The 20,852-nt window shown below is 50.7% G+C and overlaps 1 protein-coding gene across 1 annotated transcript in view; it reads right to left on the reverse strand.

Annotated features, from left to right (window-relative positions):
- Nucleotides 1–20,852, reverse strand: part of EZR (ezrin) — a 48,628-nt gene that overhangs the window by 880 nt on the left and 26,896 nt on the right. The window contains 12 exon segments of the mRNA XM_033101640.1: nucleotides 2–133; nucleotides 340–591; nucleotides 2,134–2,226; nucleotides 2,551–2,711; nucleotides 3,394–3,524; nucleotides 3,931–4,094; nucleotides 8,897–8,993; nucleotides 16,447–16,593; nucleotides 17,464–17,547; nucleotides 18,163–18,376; nucleotides 18,379–18,435; nucleotides 19,328–19,423. Coding sequence (XP_032957531.1) covers nucleotides 2–133; nucleotides 340–591; nucleotides 2,134–2,226; nucleotides 2,551–2,711; nucleotides 3,394–3,524; nucleotides 3,931–4,094; nucleotides 8,897–8,993; nucleotides 16,447–16,593; nucleotides 17,464–17,547; nucleotides 18,163–18,376; nucleotides 18,379–18,435; nucleotides 19,328–19,423 — 1,628 coding nt within the window.

Consider the following 20,852-nt stretch of genomic DNA (forward strand, 5'->3'; position numbering starts at 1 on the left):
GAGTGTTGCCCTGCCGGATCTGCCGCAGCGTCTTATACTTGTCCCGGCCTTGCCTCATGTTCTCATTGTGGATGATGTCGTTGTGGGTCCTCTTGTTCTCGTCTCTGGCCTGGGACAGCTCGTTGGACAGTGTCTGCGACATCAATAAGCATCGGTCAGGACCGGCCTTCTCAGCCACCTCACAGCAGCACGGAGGTTGGGAGATGCAGACCCCTGCCGCCCCTCCCAGGAAGAGGGTGCCCGTTCTATGCCCATGTCCAGGCCGTCTGCTCCAGGGGGCAGCCAAGGAAGCCCTGAGCGCTAAGGCGGGGATCCCCGCGGGCCCACCCCGCCGCTCACCATCAGCTGCCGCTGCACACGCTCATTCTTCTCGGCCTCGGTGACCCGCTTCTCCTCGTTGCGGTCGTCCAGGATGCCTTCGCTGGACAGCTCAGCACTGTAGCCCGTGTACTCCGTGCCCTCCTCCTGCAGGTTGTCCTGGACGTGGTAGCCCACTGGCTCGTACACAGGGGGCGGCGGGGGTGGGGGGGCTGTCATCACCAGATGCAGCTCCTCCTTGGTCTTCACCAGGTCATCCTGGGCTTCTTTGGCCTTCAAAAGCAAATCAGCAGGCAGGTGAGAACTTGTCACACAGAGCCTCGTGTTTGGACCACTTTCTCCAGAATCACCTTTTCTTTATGTTCTCCTTTTCTGCCCCTCTCTCGCCCTCTCCTCTCCCTTCCTCCTGGCAGGCTGCATGCAGCAGGCGCCGGAGGAGGTGGACTGTGGCTCATCACAGGTGTCCCCTGCAGGGGCTCACCAGCCTCTTCAGGGGTTGGGGCTCCGGATTCTCAGTTATCCTGTGACCAGTCGTGCTCAGAGCATGAAGACAGCAACTGATGCCAGGGGCTTGGTATTTGTCTAAGTATCAGAACTTTTTTTTTCTGTCTATAACTCTAGCATATGCTCATGATACATATTTTAAAAAAATTATTAAAGAAAAAAGAATCCCCCAGTCTCTAGAAAGAGCCACTCAGTTTGGTGTGCGGCTTGACTCCCTTGTCTTGCGTGGCCACCATTTACTGAGGTCCTCACTGCCCACCAGCACTGTGCTCAACCCCTTTCCTACCTGTCATCACCCCGTCACCCCTAAGCCTTCCAGCAACTTCTCAGGGGTACACACACTCAATCCCACCCACTTCACTGCCACCCTGACCCCACAGATGAGCTTACTTTGTACCTGTTTTATAACTAGCTTTTCTCACTTAATCCTTTATAACAAGCACTTTCTCTAAAAACCTAAGGACTGAAGTCTTCTGCAGGGAACTTGGGTTGAGAGGTGGGGGCGGGGTGAAGACCAGTGAGGAAGAGACACCAGGCATCCCCAGAAAGGGAAAAGGACAGGCAGGAGGGGAGCGGGGCTCCCACAGCTTGGCTGAGGTCTATACTCTGTGCCATACCCAAAGCTCCCCAGGGCCCGTGCCTTCCTGGGGGGTGGGAAGACTCATGGATGGACAGACAGGCTAGGCTCTCCAGATGCTGGAGTGAGACAGGTTCTCACTATTATGTCTGCAATTTATTAAACCTCTCTGTGGGGTCCTCTGAGCAGCCTTAGAAGTTGGGTATTACTTCCCATCTGCAATAAGGAAATGAGGCTCAGAGAGGTGAGGCCACTTGCCCCAGTCACAGCAAATGAGGGGCAGAGCCTGGACTCTCACTCCAATCTGGACACCTCCCTAGTCCAGATCTTTCCATGGTGCCATGCTGCATATAGCAGCAGTCAGGAGAGGGGTTATTTCAGGCACTGTGGCCCATTGCTGGGGGCACCCACATAATCTGATTTAAAGCTAGTTCCTGGTGGGGGCTGCCTGGTAGGACTGAACAGTTCAGGGTGGCGAGCAAAGTGGGTAGAAATGAACAGTGGCTCTTTGTTCTCCTGATAATCCAACAACGTATTCGCTCGTGCACAAAGGCAGGCCCATTCCTATGGAGATTTCTGTCTAAGAAGTACAACTAGTATCGGCAGAGCATTGCAAAATGCCCCCGAGGCTTTTGATGCGCCATGCCAGCCGGGCCCAGGTCTGTGCCCCCGCCTGCCACACAAGGGCCCACTGAGGGTGGCGCAGCTCTGTGAGGACTCCGCGGGCCACTCACCCTGTGCTGCCACTCCTCTACCTCGTCCTCCTTACGCCTCCGCGCCTCTTCCAGGAGGGCGATCTTGGCGGTATACTCTGCAAGTTCCGCAGCCTGTCACGGAGCAAAGCAGAAATTACTTCTGGGAACACTTTCAACAGAGTCCATTTGTGAATGGACAGCCTCCCGTGTAGCATGGCTATGTCCTCCCTCCTCCCAGGCGACAGTGTCCATCACTGCCCACGTGTCTGAGACCCGCCTGACCCAGACTGCCCGAGGCCCAGCCACCAGCATGGCCCCCCCCACCAGCCACTTTACACCCCCAGGTAGATCATTTTACAGCCCCGACAGAAATTATTGTGAGGCAGGTGTCACTTTTTCAATCCCCAGAGACAGCCTCTCCATAATTCAGCATCGTGAAGGCCGGGTGACTCCTACCAGCTGCTCCTGGCTCTTTATCTGATCCACCGTCTGCCTCTCCAGCTCCTCCTTGGCGCGCAGAGCGGCCATGCGGTCGGCCTCCAGGCGCTCGGCCTCCTCCTGGGCGCGCTTCCTCTCCTCCTCCAGCTGCAGGGCCCTCTGGATCTGGTCCGACAGCTCTGCAGGGGACACAGAACCAGAGCTGCTGACAGGTGCTGTCAGGGGCCTGGAGTCTAGCCCGAAGCTCCCGGTGCGGGGATTGGATGGGGTCACGGGCGGGAGTCGCAGCAAAAGCCTCAGAGCAGTGGCCCGAGGTTCAGGGTGACAGGCTGCTTGCACTGCCACCAACAGGAAAGTGCTCTGTGCTCATGATGGTCAGCGCTGCTGCACAGCACTGAGAAGAGCCAGCCTCTCCCGCACACCGGGCACTGCTCTCCTCAGCAGCCAGAATGCCGGCTCAGTCCCGGTTCATGTTTGCGGAGCAGGGGGGAGAAGGAGCTTAGCTCGGGCACTCGGGGACCTTGGAAAACCTCTTCTACCTGCTAAACCTTAACATCATCTTCAGGAAAATGGGACAACTCAGTCCTGGCCTCCTAGGAGTGGGGGAAAATTTAAGAAGATAATGTCCATAAAGCATTTAGCACAGATGGTAATCAAGTACAGAACTATTTTCTAATCGAATAACCGTTTATCCCGTCTCTGTCAGTCTGCATCCTGGGTGCTGTGTTTCACTGAGATGGGTATTCTTCCTGGGTGTGTGTGTGTGCGCTGACCATCTGTCTGTCCGGCTCTGTGGAAAGGCCTGTCCACACATATCAAACCTGAGCCTGGAACACTGTCTGCCCGAGGAGCGTGGCCCACCTTTCTCGGCTTTCTTGGTTTTCTGCTCGTAGTCCTGCAGCCTGAGCATGAGCTCCTCCTTCTCCCGCATCATCTGCTCTTTCTCTCTCTCAACGGTTTCTCTCCTTTTCTTCTCAGTTTCCAGCTGCTGCCTGTTACAGGGAGGGTGAGAGGCAGCACAGCAGGGTTGAGAATCTGCGGGCATGTGTGCTGTCAGCACACTTTGCAACAGTCAGCCATCCCCGCCAGATGCCCGGCTGCCACCGGCCAGCCTGTCACCAGCCCCAGCAATCTGAAAGAGCAGGTGCTTCTTGGTCACCTACTGTCCCCAGCACCCAGCCGGGACTAAGGAAGTGGCAGCACTGCCCCAGCTCCCCTGAGCACTGGGCTCTGCCACCGCCCAGCCCACAGCGAAGCGGCTGAGGGCCGATCCCACATGGCTACAGGTCCTATCCCATCAGCCCTTCCTACGGCGACCAGCGCCGGCACGGAAGCGGCCCCGTAGGCAGGGCTGTCCGGGGCCCGGGCCGCGCTCCCCTTGGCCTGTAGCCCACTCACCGCTCCAGCTGCTTCTGGTGCTTCTCCTCCCGGGCCTGGGCCTTCATCTGCTGCACCTCGATGGTGTCGGGCTTGCGGCGGCGCATGTACAGCTCGTGGTTGCCCATGCACAGCTGCAGGATCCGCTTGTTGATGCGCAGGCGGGGGGCGTAGAACACGAAGTCCTAGAACAGAACGGGGCGCTGACGCGGGGCTCCTGCCCCCGAACCCGCTTCACAAAGTTCTAGATACCTTTCCTAACAGAACTAACGCAGCAGAGAATGGGGGCCAACAAGGGACTTCTAGATAAAGCCACTGACCCCACGTGACAACGAGGTGTCAGAAATGCAAGTTCTCGGTGCCGTGGGGCGCACACGCTTCAGGACAAGCAGACGGAGGGTGTGCACATATGAAACCCCACGGCTGGACTACAAAGCTGCTCCAGAGTGAGGGGTCTCACGGCCTCAGAGCCCAGCACCCCGAGTCTCAGTGCTTCCTGACCTTCAGGCTAACGTCCCACGTCCCCAATTCCTGCCTGGACCTCCGCAACTTGTAGTGAGCGTCCCGTCCGTCCGCCTCCCCGGCCTCTACCTCTGCCTCCCACCGCCACCAGCACATGGATCAGGCCCTGCCGACCGTCCACGGCCTGTGACTTGCTTTGGTCTCGTTCTCTCACTAGACAGTCATCAGCTCCCTTGAGAGCAGGGCCATGTTCATTCATCTCTCTACTTCCAGGACCAAACCAACGCTTCGCGCTTATTGATGCTCAACCAACTTCTGCCAGATGACGCACAGTTTGTGCAGCACTGCCACATCTACGCCCCACGACCTTGCACAAGCCACTGAGCCTCAGTGTCTCCAACTACAAACCAGGGTGACAGCAACCTATTGGGGGTTGTCGTGGTGCTTAAATCAGACAATGCTTGTAAGGGCTCAGAATGTGTCCGGCACAGTAGATGTTGGCTGGTACACAAAATGCTCACTCAGATTGCTGGTTGCCCTGAAAAAACGCCAGTGAAGAAGCCGTCTTAAAAAGGAGAAGAGAAATGCAGCATCCAAGAACTTTATGACTAGTGACTACAGAAGTTTAAGACATGATGACACGAGCTTGTTTCCTAGCTCCTTGCTACGCCTGTGATAAATGTAGGTGGCAGGAAGGGAAACATGGTTTAGAAACTTTAAAAATGCCTGTCGGGCGACTGGGTGGCTGTTGGTTAGAGCGCGAGCTCCTAAAAGGGTTGCTGGTTCGATTCCCACATGGGCCAGTGAGCTGCGCCCTCTGCAACCAGATTGAAGACAATGAGCCACTGCTGAGCTGTCAGAGGGGCAGCCAGATGGCTCAGGTGGTTAGAGCGTGAGCTCTGAACAACAAGGTTACCGGTTCAATTCCCACATGGGATGGTGGGCTGCGCCCCCTGCAACTAGATTGAAGGACGACGACTTAGAGCTGACAGGCACAGGAGAAATATGGTGTTCCCCACTGTTCCCCAATTAAAAAAACAGAAACTCCTATCTCCTGCCTCTTCCCAACAGCGGGGCCCCCAGTGTCCATTCTGACCACTGAACAGGGAAAGTGTGGCTGAAACAAGGAAACAGTGCCACACGTTCCACATCAAGTGCTGACACCTGAAGGAATGCGCCTGACAGGCTAATCAACACGCCCAACAAGGACCTACTTAGCTTCTCAGTCTTTTCAGCTGTTCCAGAAACACTGGGGACAGAGTAATGTCAAGGCCGAGAGCCCACACACTTCCTGGGCGGGGCTCTCCTTGGGGTTTCACACAATGTTATTAAGTCATCGGGTTTCCCAAGGAGGTGTCCATGGAGCTGGGAGAAACAGGTGTTTTTATTACCCACCTATGTCTTATTACACAAGAGAAAACAATCTTGTGTTTTGGCTGCACAGGCAGGTATGCTACCCAAATAGGTCTTGTCTGTGGCTCTGAAGTATTTGCAAAGCAACTCTGATTAGCATCAACTCCTCCTTAGAAAAAAGTCAGTTTAAAACATCAAGAGACAGCTGGGAACAGGGGACAGTGAGCGTCCCGCGAGCCTGCGCATGGTAGGGAGGTGGAGGAAATCCCTCACGCTGCCTTTGAAGGTCAGCTTCTCACTTCAAGTCAAAAACAAAATCTGAAAACCATATCAATTATTAAAAATTTCTAAATCCAAGTCTCCAGCCAATGTCCCCTAAGGCAAAACCACGACACTGCCGAGACCTGGGACAGGCATCCTAAACTCGGGCAGAGAACGGATGTCCAAAAAACGAAAACTCCAGGCACAAGGAAAAGTTCTAGGAAACAAATCCAAAAGCAACCTTCCAAGTGGTCAGGAGTGAACCAGGAGAACTCCTAGGACACGCCCCCCCCCATCAGGGGCCCCCTCAGCCCAGGGAGGGGCGTGGGGGTGTGAGGGCCAAAGGTCACGGTGATGAAAGATGCTGAGCACAGAGCTGGTCACAGTCAAATGCAAGTTCTCCTTTCTTCAACATTTCAAAGCGATTAAACAGTTAGGTGCCTGAGAGCCTCTGCTTTTCCCATGAGGCCACAGGAACAAAAGGCCCTTTTCTGGGGGGGGGGACAGCTGGTCTTGGCCCCTCACAGGGCCACCTGGGCAGTATTGGAACATTTATGATAGTTAAGGTCCCATCACAAGACTCACAACATGGCAGTATGCGAACTGGCAGGGAGGAGAAACCGGCTTTTATGAGGGAAACTCCGGGTCACAGGGAGCAGGTCTGGACAATGGCTCATTTGTGAGTTCGCTGTAGAAACCGTGGCGTGGGGGTGATAAGGAATCCTGTGCCTTGTCAGCCAGTCAACTCAACCCCCGGGGTTTCCTTTTCTGGCTCTTACAGAAAAGTTCAAACTTGGAAACTTGATTTTTTGTTTTGGTCCCAGAGGCAAAGACTGAGAGGCTGGGCAGTGCCGCCCTGGGAGGTGTGGAGAGTATAGGACGCGTCCCTCACCAGCTCCTAACATCACACCGCCCACGGCGGGAGCCTGGGCAAAGGCCGCCTCCTCCGTGGGGCCTTCCCAACACAACCCTCTGAAGCAATCCCTGCTCTTACTGTCCCTGGTCTCCTGTCCCTTTAAATAGCAAAGCAGATTGCTGATCTACTATTTAATCACACCTGCATTGTTCAATTCACTGCCACGCTGGTGTACCTGTTTTCATCCACCTCTCCCACTAGAGCAAGGGCTTCATGAGGGTGGGGACTCCGCCTGGTCACACTGTGTACACAGCCCTGGAACGGTGTCTGACATGTAGTGTGCACATTTCTCTGCAGGTTTTGTTTTGCTTTTCTAGTAAGTAACGGCCTCACGTAGCTCTACCATATGGTAAGAGTACACCTGGATAAAGCAACTAGATGCATTACCATTGTCTGCTGGGGTTATATGATCAGGAATTATCCTGCAGCTTTTTAAAAGCTAAACTTACACCAAATTTAAAAAACACAACAATTCCTAAACAGTCCAGAATTCCTGCTTCTGTCAGTCAAATCAAAAAAAGAATAAAAGGTTCTGAAAAACTAGCAACATCTCACTGAGCAGACGGCAGCCTACGTGGGGACTTCAGGGTCTTCTCGGTCTCCCAACTGTCCCCGTCTCATGCCCACATAGCACGGGTACCTGATGACCCTTGGTTCGTGTGCTGCATATTAATGTGCCCTGTTATCATGGAGCTCAAGAGTCTGTATGAAATGCTAGTTTAATTTTAAATAACTGCAGCTGCCTGTGGAGGAGTCAAGAGCTCGCAAACAGCAGGAAACGTTTTCAATAAAAAAGAAAATACTTTCAGAGCCGAGACCTCTGGTTTTCACTTAGGCAGGACTAACCCATATGCAGGGAGGGGCAGCTGGACAATAATGCCACACGCTGTTCCACGGGGGCTGATGACCATTGCCAAGCAGTGCCCAAGCCCAGGCAGGCTCCCAGACGTCCAGCCTGGAGTGCAGCCCATGTTTGCCTCGCTAAGCCTAACACTGTAACTAAGGAACAAAAATTACATGAGTCCTTTCCAAGCTATAATTTTGGTAAAATTCAGAACAGGCTCTAAGAAGGAGGATAACAGAGTTTCTTCAAGTGGCCATGTTTTTAAGAACCAGATTTCTGATTAGAAAACAAACTCCCCACCATTCCACCACACTACAGTACGTATGTATGTCTTAAATTTTCTGAGAACAAACAATAAAACCAAATTTCCATAATGTGCTCTCTTTTCCAGCTATCAGCTGACATTCAATATTCTTTAAATTCCAGGATGTAAAGCCCTACTTCCAGCTAAGTCCCCCCAGGATGACTGCCCACCAGTCTCATCTTTGCGAGGGGACGTCTGTGACACCAGCACCAGCGTGAAGGTGCCTGGGTAACGATCACTTGAGGGGCAGGGGCTGGTGAGCGAAGCGCAGAGGCCTAGATCTGCACCAGAGAAGTCGCAGGTGAGCCGTAGATGTGCTGTGGGCGTCTGCAATGCCCTGGACGCAAGTCTGACCTTCCCTAACAAGGGCAAGTGGCAAGGGCAGCTCTGAAAGTCAAATTCCGGCCCCTGAGGCCTGCAGCAATTGTCATCCGTGCTCCAGGCGGGTACGTGAGCCCCACACAGCAGGCACACGGACCTGGAGGCTTTGCTGGTGTTCCACATGAACACGCACATTTCACAAGCCTAGAAATGCTTATCATTTGCCAAAGGTCAATGACTCAGAACCGCCCTTTTCTTTGTAAGGAACGAAGACATTTGAAACTTAGGTGACAGTCAGCTCGCTTTTGATGGCCATGTGGCCTCCACAATAACCTCCCCCTGCAATGGTCAGTCGCATGGCTTGAGGGGTCCTTGACTCTCAGTGTAACCTGCTGGCAATGCCCCCCAACCCCCACAGGTCATCACCGCTCCCTGTCACTTAGGCAGACATCTGATACGTCCTGAAAACACATCTGGCTGTTAGACGAAAAACGGTAACCCCTGAGAAGAATCCACGTGAACTTACAGGTGCCTTCTTGTCGATGGGCTTAATGACAAACTTTTTGTCATTGAAAGAGATGTTCCTGATTTCACTCCACGGGAAGCCAATCTTTGGGGTTAACCTGAGGTTAAAAAAGTGGGTTAAGGTTAGATGTGCTTAAGAGAGGTTTGCAAAGTAGCCTTTGTATTTCTAGTTCAATTTTACAGAGTACAAAGCTAGCCCAGGAAGCATAATACATAATGTACATCATGACCAAATGGTGCCTACCTGTCCTAGGTAAGCCAGGTGACTGTCAGGTTCAAGCGCCAGAAAACCTCAGTGAGTTCCCACTTAACAGTAGTCTTCCTCGGTTTCGGGATCTCACTGCGCCCAGGCACCCCAGCTTGGAACCTTGAAGGCAGCTGTGATTTCTCGCCGTGCCCAGCCTTTCACCCTTCGTCTGGAACCCCTGGCATTGCCACACCACCACCAGCCTAACCCCACCTCTGAGCCGCCAGCAGCCTTGTGACCGACGCCTCGCTGCCAGAGCCCTGGTTTCAGTCTGCTGGGCCGATGAACGCTCCTTGTCCGTCATCCATTCTCCTCCTCAAAAGTGTTGACACCCCTCCCCCATTCCTACCAGGTGAAACCCAGCCCTTCACTTAGCATCCAGGAGTCTTCTAAGCTAGCCCCGACTTCCTGCTTCACGCCACCCTTCCCACACGGGGCTGCACGGCGGTGCCCTGCCTGGAAGGGCCCCCTCCTTCTCTACTCACCCCCAGACCTGCACCCGTGAGGCCAGCTCGCTCTCCCTCAACAGTCCTTCCCCGCTCAGCCTGCAGGCTCTCATGCTACACAAACTATTCCCTTCACGCTATTTAAATTATTGCGCTATCATTTAGCTCTTTGATAAGCTTTCTGATGGCAGAGCTCTCGTCCTGTGTTTGCTGCACATGCTGTACTGGACTCAGAGGGGCTGCTCACTCACGGAAACGGAAACGGAAACGGGCTTGGTGCGGCTCAAGCCCAACACTTCTTGTTGGTTTTCTGTCAGGATGATGCATCCACTGCTGGAAGTGGAATGGAAGTTCATCCATTACTGAAAGCCTCTGCTATTACTGTGTTGTTGTCTATTTCTCCCTTCAGATAAAATGTATTGGCTTAATCGATTTAGGGGCTCCGGTGCTGGGAGCGTATTTACAATTGTTGTATCTTCTTGATGAGTTGAAGGCTTGGGATGGATTCTGCTCTTCCGGTTCTTAGTGACGCGCATGTCCCTTCCCGGGTCATCCTCCACCTCCTGAGCCAGCACCAGACTATATACCCCTAACAAAAGCCCCGATCCTGTGCTGCTTAATCACTACCACTCCACTACTAGCTGGACTCGGGTGGGCGTTTTAAGTTAGCATTCCTGGGCAAGTTCGTATGATTTCAAGACCACACTGCTCTGCCGACCACGAGCCCCACCCTCTTCCCCCACCACTTTTCACCATGGATACCATTCTAGACGTAACACAGATCCCCAAGCCACTGGAGACACTGCCATCAGAAACAGTCCTTTCCCACATGCCAAAACTTTAATTTAGAAAACAGCAGCGGTGGGAGGACTCTACTGCCTACCGACATGTTTAAAGAAACACTGATGGGCAACGTAGGTCTTGCCATAACATAAGCCAGGTCCAGGTGGGGGTAGGGGTGGCCTCTGAAAGCCAGGAGAGGGCACCTAAGCCCTACAGATAGCTCTTTCGGGGCACAAGGACAAGCACACCAGGAGGGACGATGCCGGGACCCTGGCCAGGCTGTGGTTGTAACTGTCAGATCTTTTTGGTCCACATCCGTTTTAGAGCCCTGTCCTGGAGGACCAATGCCCGCTGAAACACGTCCGGCCAATGTGCTTCGTAGCACTCACACAAACATGCAGCGAGCTGGTTGTTATTTTAGCTTCATATAAAGAGTTTTTAATGAGGTAACTTTGTTTACAGGTCCCTGACCACTGAAAGGAACTCAGGGTATCACCTGGTCCTGCCACTGACTTCGACCTATGTCCTCACAAGCCAAGGCTGTAAGAGTGGCATCAGGCAGGCACTTGTTTCGGAGTCCCTTCCTCCAAAACACAAGAGCAATATCCTGTAACAACAGGAGCTGGGAACCAAGCGACTGCTGTCCAGTTCTCAGCTGTACCGTCAACACTACGGGTCGGATTTCCAACTCCCCAACCTTGAACGAGGCAAGGATCTGCTCTCTGGCTCCCCGCTTTCTACAGGCCTCTCAACAGTTTCTAATCCTAGAATACATGGACCTGCAGGCTAGACAGGCACCTTTCTTTCAAGGGCTGGGCATCCTGTCACCATGGGCTCCAGCCTTCTGCTTTTTGGTGTGTCTGGGAAGTGTGTCTTTTTAAGACTCTGAAAGCTCATGTAATAATTTATAGCCATTCATAAGCATGATTGCAGAATCAAAAGATGAAGACTAAACATGGAAGTTATGACTCACATATGAGTTAAAGAACCTCCTTTAATTCTCGACCATAGTTAGAAAATTAATGTCTACAAGGATTTCTTTTTTTTCTTTTTTTAAAGAGTTCCCACATGGGACATGAATGGCGAAGGACCCAGAGAGGAGTTCTAAAGGATTTATACTGTGAGTCTGTCCACGCTTGGGCCACACGTTTTTTTCCTAAAAAAAGTGAGATTCTTAAATAACAGGGGCCAGAGCTCTTTGGAGAAATAGTTGATTCCACGCCTCGAGCAGGAAAAGTACAAGACCATCCTGAGTATTTTGAGGTGAAAAGAAGTGATCAAAAAATAACGGGGTCATATTGAAAGGGCACAGGAGCTAACTTACAAGGGCTGGTAAAGGCAAATCTCAAACAATTTGAGCAACAAAATAATAACAGTATTAGATTATGGCCCAGAGAATGAAACAAATATTCATGAGTCTATATTAGCAGAAATAACAAAACAAAGAAATGAGAAACTGGCTCCTTACAGTAGAATTCCAATTAATACACGTAAAAGGGATTAAAAATAAGACCATTTCTCAAATACCAGAGTAATAGTTTCATGTAAGACTCATCAAGGGATGCTAGAATGAACAGATGACAGTGTGATAAGAAACAGGATATTTACATAGCTTCAAAGTCACTCCCCCAAATATACTCATCGACGAGGAAGGGAGGGCAGTAACTTCGGAGGGGAAGCCTGGCACACACCACCTTGACCAGCGGTAAGGTATTCCAACCCACGGCTGCCTCCCAAGGCCCTGGGAGGGCCCGACAGCACGTGTCTGGGACTCCGTGCCCAAAGTGCAGACCTCGACTGTAATCAGGAGAAAACAGATCCAAGTTGAGGGACTTTCTACGAAGTCCAGGGCCAGTCCTCTTCCAAAGTGTCATGGTCCTGACAGACTGTGAAGTGTCCCAGGTGGAAAGAAACTGGGGTGGCGTGACAACTCAAGGCAGGTGGGACTCTGGGTGAGACCCTGGGCAGAAGAGGGATGTCAGTGGACAACTGATCACGATGGCAACCCATCGACAGACGATGTCGTACGATGTCACCTACCGTCCTGCGTTCTGGCTGTGGTTGTGTACATCTGGGAAGCCGCGGGAGGGGCATACGGGGTTCTTTGTGGTGACTAGTTCTGAAACCTTTACAAGTCCGAAATGATTTCAAAATGGACAGTTAAAGGATTTTAATTCAATATATGCCACTGAGGGTGATGATACTGTTCTACATCTTGGTAAGAGTTTGAATTTTACAGGCATGTTTGTCTAAATTCAGCCAATGAACACTTAGAAACTGTGTATTTCACTATTTAAATTTCATGTCAAAAAAAAATGAAACATACTGAGTTCTAGTAAATAATAAGCATCTTGGGGGAAAGGACAGGCATGCCTGCAATTTTACTTTGAAAAGTGCCTGAAAGACAGGGAAGGTACAGTAACGTGTGGATGGGAGAGACGTGACAAAGTCCAGTGGTGAAATGTCGATGGCAGGATGTTGGTTGCAGGCACATGGCACTCACTGTAAAATCCTCTCCATTTTGCAATTTGTTTTAAATTTTTCATTTAGAAAGTTTAGGGCTGGAGGCCGCTGTGTGCTCCACGGATGGGGAAGAACTGCCGAGTCATCGCCTCGAGGCCATGATGGGGCAGATAACAGGGCTGGAAAAGCTCTGCCTACATTTTCACAGCGGAAGAAAAGACTCACTGATCTGGCTGAGTCCTCCTACTCCCGGAGGGGCCCGTCCAGGGGGTACTTCTGCTCTCAGCAGGGCAGGCCCCTCCGGAACTCTCTCCCCCCCCCTACTGCCTGCTGTAGGGTCAATCTTAAGAGGCCCCTGGCATGTGCCTATACTCTCTCTTCTGCCAGCCGAGGCGCACTTTAAAACTTCTTACTATAGGTGATCTGACTGACTCCTTGCAATAGCAAACTTCTGCAAGAGACTCTGATTCGGAAAACTGTCTGTTCCATGTTCAAATTAGAGTTCCAAAGACCAGAAAGGACAGTGTCCGACAACCGGGATCCCAACACATCTGGTAAAACAAACCCACAACAATGAAAACCACTGCTTGGTACTCTCCTCCCTTATAGGTAAGCTGCCAAGGATAAGGCACAAAGACCCCTCCCCCCACACCAAAACCACCAAAATTAACATATTCTGCCTAATAAGCATAATTTTAGAAACTGGAAATAATTTATTTAAAATGGCTAGTTATTATAATATGCTTGAAACATTTCTAAAGAAAAAAAAAAAAAAAGGAAATATAAATCAGAATATCTGATTTACAACCCTGCCTAAGGAATTTAAGGGAAAAGACACTTGGTTCTTATTTCAGCCCCCAGCTTGTCTGTAGCCCTTTCCAGCATCATCTCCCTTAAAGGGTCAGTCAAGGGGCCCGCTGGAGCCCTGAGCCCACAGCACGGCCAGAACCTCCGAGCTTCGGAGACCCACACAATGCAGGGAGCCCCATGGAGAGGAAAACACTGCTCCCAAAGGACGGAAGAAACTTTCAGGCAGGATCGGGTTCCTCTCGTTTTGTTTTGTTTTTGTTTTTGTTTTTGGTCTGAGGATGCCAAGTAGAATTATAACACAGCTACTCTGAACTCTCTCTGCTCCCAAGCTGATAATGCCTTCAGAGGAGGGGTCTGGGTCTGCCAGTTCCCTCCCTCTCTCTGTTCCCTTCTCTTCTGACCTAAGGGTTTACAGAAAGAAAGAAAAAGAAATGCTTTCAGTCCTACCTGCTCCCACTTAATAGTTATGCATATAATGAAAAAGGGACCCCAAGAGACATTTCCCAATCAGCATATTTAACACTAACACTAAAAAGAAAAGCATTTAGTAAAGATGCATCTGTTTATTTGCAGGGTGCACTAAGTCTCTCATCACCCAACTTACACACTCAGTATATCCAATTTCTCTTGAACAATGGTCCAAGAACTTCCAACGCGCCACTGCTAGTTCTACTGCTAAGGGTAATAAGTCAACACTTAACAAAGTGAAGAGTTGTCACAACATTCCTCAGACTTGAGTCACAATTTCCTGCTTATCCTGGAAACCGGGTTGTCAATATTTGTTTAAAAGGAGAAGTTGGGCCTATTGATTGACTGGTTGGTTTTTTTTTCATAATTGAAGAGGGATGTCCTTCAGGTGCATGGAGGAAGTGAGGCTGACCCCACGCCCCAGCGTTTTCTTTGGGGAGAAGGCCCCTTTTTTTGGAGGGGGAGAGGACTGCCAGTTTTACTGCTAAAATGGGGGGATCGGAGAGGGGGAGCAGGAACAGGTCTGAAAGAGCAGTGCAGCTCAAATTTTACTTGGAAAAAATGAACATTTGCGTGGGTTGGGGGTAGTTACAGGCTGACATCAGCAAGTTCCTGCCTATGGTTGTTTCTTGCAGCTTGAAAAACCTGTTTGGACAGCCATGGCCATGGCTATGTTACAAAATCTGGTCATTCAAGAACGAGTTCAAAGAGCAGGCAGTTTCCCACAGACTCCTGTGAGGCCGCAGTGTTCTCTTAGTGCGCGGCTCCTGGGCCGGGCCGTGGCAATCAACCAGCCCCCGACTCGGGCTTGCAGCATGGACTGGCCTCCCAGCCCGACTTCCCACACTGGTCAAGTCTCTACAACACTGGCCCTACCGCGCTCGGGGAGGAGCAGACAGCAGTCCCCAGTAACCCACTTCTAGGTTCTGGAAGAGGTGCTGTGATGCTCAAATCAGCGTATCATGGACCTAGATTCTTCCAGTAGATGGTGATTCTCCTCGGAGGGTCCTACGCATGCCTCCATCTAATTCACCACTAAGTGGAGGGTGTAGGGACGTCTGAGCCAGGTCCCTAGGTCCCTGCCCGAATGAAATGTATCTGTACTTTGGGTTCTGGCAAGAATACAGGTGGCTAGGATTATAGATTCTTCATGTGGTATCATTTGTCAAAAGCAGTGCCACTCCCCTCATGAATGCCAGAGAGGGTTCTTTTTGAGAAATCTGGGGTGTGGGGGAGCTGAGAGCATTAACACCTGCGCACAGGTGGGATGCCTGAGACAAAGGCAGGAAATGCAGGAGAGCCATGGCTCGAAGGAACCGAACCAGGAGCGTGGTGCAGCCTGGGTTCTGTGCCGTCACAGGGGCCTGCGTACATCCCGTAACTGCGGGTCGCCTGCCCGCATCCATAGAAGCAGGAACCCAGGACAAAGGGTCTGGCTCAGCAGAAAGACCCCGGGAGTACTCCTGCCCTGGCACCTTCCTTCTTGGACCTGAACCTCACAGCTAAAGCAGGGCTTCTCAGGGGAGCCCGTCAGAGCGACATTCCTGGGACAAGGAGCCTATCCTTCTCGTTCCAGAAGAGAGAGTTTCCTCCTGCTGCTTCTTAAATTCAGGTAGCATGTTATCGGAAGAATCTAGAATTTAGGCTTATCCTGTGAGCTCAGGAACCACGTCAGAAGCCTTGCTCTCTCTGCATTAGAATGTTTTCTGTGTATACAGCTTCTTGGCAGAAAACAGGTCTATGAGCAGTGTTTGTCACCACAGGGAAGGGCAAAGGGAGTCACTGGGAGGTCTCATTTCTCGCTCAAAATGAGAAATGCCCAGCTTGCTTTATACCTCACTCAACAGACCCAAGTAACATGAGGCAATTAAATACCTCCTGCAGTATCATAGGATTTAGCTAAATTGTCTGTATATAAAGGCTACTGTTTACAGAATCTTAAGGTCTGACAGCACTATAAATATTCTTGGTTGGATTAGTACAAAGCTCCAGACACCCAGTACTGCCAGGCTGCCTGGGTGTTAGCTCTGGGGGTGCTGGCAGCTGGGAGCGGGGCTGGGGAGGAGACGGGGTCCCAGACCTTTGTGGTCTTTGTGCGGGGCCCTCCATGTGCCAGTAAACAGGCCACGGTGACAGGAGAGAAATAACGCACAACTTTGAGCCAACCTCTGCTGGGACCATGTCACAGTCAAAAAGCCCTTAGATTCATACATTGGGCCAGTCGGCTGCCAGATAAACACTTCAAAAGTAACCCACATGCATAACTGCCATTGTCTCCATTGTTTCCAGGCCCGATACCCCACCAACTAAAGATAATTATAAAGTTCAACTCACTTATCATCTTTCTCATAAATATTTAGTCCCAGGGCATCCACTCCAAGCCAAAGGTCTGTTCCTTTCTTATTTTTTATCTCAAAATAGTTGATTCCATACATTTCCAGGTCTTGGGCAATCTTCAGATACTCCAACATAGCACTGTCTCTAGTTGGGGAGAACAAACATGGGCATCGTTATCAGTGTGTGCGATGTCCTCAGCAAACACTACCAGTATCTGAAACGTAAGGCAGCTGGCGTGGGAAGGGCCACCCGCTGTGTGTGCTTCAGCCGCTGGCCGTCCACGCCTGTGCCCCGGGCTGTCCTGGACCTGACCACTGACGTACTGCACATTCTCAGAGAACTCAGCTGACTCATGCTGGTTTCTCGGGACAGATTTTCCTTTTACATCGCAGTGCCAGGCACAATCTTTCTTGCTGTCTTGCCTACATGAGGCCTCAGGGGCTCCCGCTGTCCGCCTCACTAGCAGCCATGGCTTAGCCTTCGAGTTACTTCCTCCCACAAAATGTGCTTGGCTCAAACAGGAAACTCAGGACACACGTCTCTGCAGCCCCAAGTGCAAACAAGCGTGTGCGGCTGGGACAATGCACAGAATTCCTGCTGACGGCTCTGTGACAACAGAGATCCTGGCCATTTCTTATACTTAATAGCAAGTATTTCTCACTTAGGATCAATTTTTTCCATTTACACACACCTCTGAAGGCAGCCGCCTTAGAGACAATGAAGAAACCAGCACCTCTGGGACAGAAAAAAATAAGTCTGATGGCTTGTGAACAATGTTTGCCTCTGACTAAAAGGAAGTTTTAGACACAAGAAGGAAACAGCGCAGGGCCTGAAAGCTTAAACTAAGCTGATTCGTACCCCAGGCAACAACACCTGGCTTTGCTTAAGAAAAAACTCTCACCCGCCGCTCGTTACCTTTCAGCTCTGCCAGGCTGCACTGGCCTCGAGGACCCTAACTGGAGACAGGCAAAGCAGACAGGCCAGACGGGCTGTGGTCATGCAGTCAGCACTCACCTGAGCATTCCCCGGTGCTCAGCATGCCACACCTGAATCCGGTCCTCCCACTGGTCCCTGGTGAGCTTGTGCTGGTCCATGACTCTGGATTACAAAAAAAGAGAGCATAGCACCGTCCCCCCAACTTTTCAAATTTCAAGTAAAGCCACCATGCAACTGCATTTGTTTCTACTTCCTAATGTGTGGCATTTCTATTTAGGACAACCAGCAACTTGGAAGATTTAGAACCTGGGACAAGACGAACGCAGCCTTACTGGGAAATTTTTTTTAAAATGTATTTTAAGAGGTCTCTTCTTCCAAAAAGGGTAATTGATGTGACCATTAGTGAATAAAGCCAGATTTAACAGGAGCCAAATTATTATACAGGAAATTATTAGACCAGGAAAAGGGAAGCAGTCCGGCCACGAGAAGACTGCTTATGTTACAACAGCCCCAAATGACACGGTGGCTCATCCGCTCCATGAGGAACGGTCCCCTTCCTGCTGTTTCTTTATCAGACCCTGTTCAGGTGGCTCATGGTGCCTTAGGGGAGACGCTGTGCTGGGTCGGTGCCTGCTGCGGTCAGAGCGTGTGACTGCAGACACACCGATTAGGAAATGACCTGCCCCCAGCCCGAAGGAGCACTTGCCCTTGACAAACCCTGTGCTTTCTGATTGCTGCTTTACCACCAGCCTTTCCTGGGCCGGGCCGCCGGCTCACCTCTGGGGGATCAGGCGCTCGGAGCTGAGGTACCCGGACTTGTGCATTTCTTTGTTATAGTCCCCGAACTTGGCTTGTACCGCGTAGGAGCCGAGGAGCACGGCGGTCTCAGGAGGGCAGTAAATCTCATCGCTGAGGATGCCCTCCTTCACTTGGAGGAAGAACAGCTTCTGCGTGATGTCCTGGATGAGCTCCTCAGACACGTCTTCGGGTAGAACTTGGCCCTGAACTTGAACTGGAGAGGATTCTCCTTCCTGACCTCCTGGCTGACACCTGGATGACAGAGCCAAACTCTCACTATTGCGCTCAGAAGACAAAGACCTTGCCTTCCCAAACACCGATTTCTGATCACTGACTCAAAAGGGTCCTGCAGGCCAGTTTCTAGAAGATAATATTCACTCTGGAAGTCGGCTTTTTAGCATGTAAAACAAATAAGGCCAGTTAAAAAGTCCTATTACACTCCCACACTTAGCTGGGAAGTCTAGCAACAGCCACCTACTGACCCACCAAGCTACTAGCCCAGCCTTGATTCCAGGGTCAATGACAGCAATTCAGAAAATTCGAATATGGAAACACCTGCCCTGATGACCAATGAAGCGCATCTGCCACGTGGCCCAGTCTACCCTGGACCATGGAATCTGATAATTCCTCACGTCTCCCCTGTTTCACATCTCCTGTCGCCCTCCTGACTTGCTATAGTAACGTGGGAGGAAACCAGGGGTTTGGGAAATGCGACGTTTTTCAAATTGTTTACAAAAAACACATTTAGCTTATTGCTTTTCTTTATAATTGTTAATGGAATTATCCAGCCTGTAGAGCTGGAAGACAATCTACTGTGGGCTCATACAAAGCAGTAACAGGTCTTACCAAACAGCAGATAACTCATGGTTTATAAGATTAACAATCTCATTGAAGAAAACACACCTAAGGTCAACTAAAAGCTAAGCAATAACCATCCTATGCCCAGTGAGTGAACATAGCAGTAGGAGAAATGCCAGGATCTTATTTCCAACCAGTATCCCTTTAGTGGAAACTGCAACCTTTTTGTCTGTAAAAACTTTACACAACTATAAAGGAACAAAAACAAAAGACAGAGTAAGGCCACTCCGATTTCGATGTCAGTGGAGTGGACCAACACCATTCAACAAGCCTGTAAATAGTTAACTTTGACTTACCTTTTTATCAAGTTTCAACCAGGTAGGAAATCCTTTATTATCCACATACTGGAGGCCAAAGTACCACACTTCCCGAAGGCCGATGTCTTAACCACCTGTGTGAGAGAGACAGGGGAGTAAGACATCACGAGGAACTAAGAGGGCAGCAGCTAACGGGGGGCCACCATCGTGTCATGTAGTGAGGCAGTCACACCGAGCAGGCCTCGCCTGCATCGTCTGGAGTAAGCTATTACTACCCCAGGCGACTACCCCAAAGCCACGAACGATTCATTTTTAATACAAATGTGAACAGATTCGGGGTTAACGTGAACCTTACAAAAGCTTAAGATCTTATAACACCTCACTCCTACTCCTCTGTACTTCATTCTGTTTTCCTGAGTAAAGACAACCAGGTGAGTGATGGGGAACAGATAACTGGGTGCAGCCTAGGGTCCAGCAGTGAACGTGTGTCACAGGTGTGAATGTCACCTGTCAGGTGTGCCCACGTGAAAAGGGGGTTGGAAGTTACCAACGGAAGCAAAGAAGAGTTGGGCCTCTTCTGGCTGCCCGCCTCTGTCTCTCAGCCAGTTGGTCCAGGACCCTGCTTAACTAGGAATGGGGAACCAGGCAGTCCCGGAAAGGCAGGGGACAGATGGTGGCCACACTGCAGGGAAAGGGGACGGGGGCACGCTCAGCTTCACATGCCCTGGGTTGACTAGCACTCTTTAACCTCCAGAAATTTGAAATCGTGATCTAGGAAGGAAGAATTCAACTCTGGGTCAGAGTAGGGATTCCACATTTGAAAACTCCCCCCAGTCCTACGAAAAATGGCCTGTGGTCTTGGCAAGAGAAAGCCACTTGCTGTGGATACCTGCTGCTGAGTCCCACAACTCGCTGTGCGTTTGTTAAGTCCCATGACACAATGTTAGGCTTTTCGAGAAAAAGGTTAGCATTCTTCAAATATATGGCTTCTATCATATTTAAAGGAAAAGAGGAGTGAATACACTAGAAACGACACATCAGGTATCTGGAACACCTGCTTAAAATAATACCTGAAATTCCAAATAAACTCCTGCTCTGAGCCTGTCTCCTCATCCGTTGGAGGACCAGATCTTGCAAGAGCTCCAAGTGTGTTTATTACCGAGGACTGACCTGCTCGTCACGCCTCCCACTCACCCAAAACCGGGAAGGATGCACTACAACCAGGATTCCCCGTCAGGCACGGGTACGGAAGAAATGCTGACTCTTACACGGTGCTTTACTCCCAGTCTTTTATGAAACTCTATGTCTTGTTTTCACGGTAGCTGACTGTAGAGAAAGCCCATCTGCAGATGACATTTCTATGCCCAATTCTGCTAATTTCTTATTCCCACAAACCTCCATCTCATCATTTGGATATGAGACCTGCCTTGCCTTACTCTCTGGGTTGTTTCAAAGTTGCACAAGAAAGCCCCACATACACAGCAATTATTCTCTCTCCAATCTAGTCTTTCCACTTCATCCACCCAACTGCAGCCTGAGCCTGGGTCTTAACCA

This window comes from Rhinolophus ferrumequinum, chromosome 3 (genome assembly GCF_004115265.2).
Source record: "Rhinolophus ferrumequinum isolate MPI-CBG mRhiFer1 chromosome 3, mRhiFer1_v1.p, whole genome shotgun sequence".
Lineage (NCBI taxonomy): Eukaryota > Metazoa > Chordata > Mammalia > Chiroptera > Rhinolophidae > Rhinolophus > Rhinolophus ferrumequinum.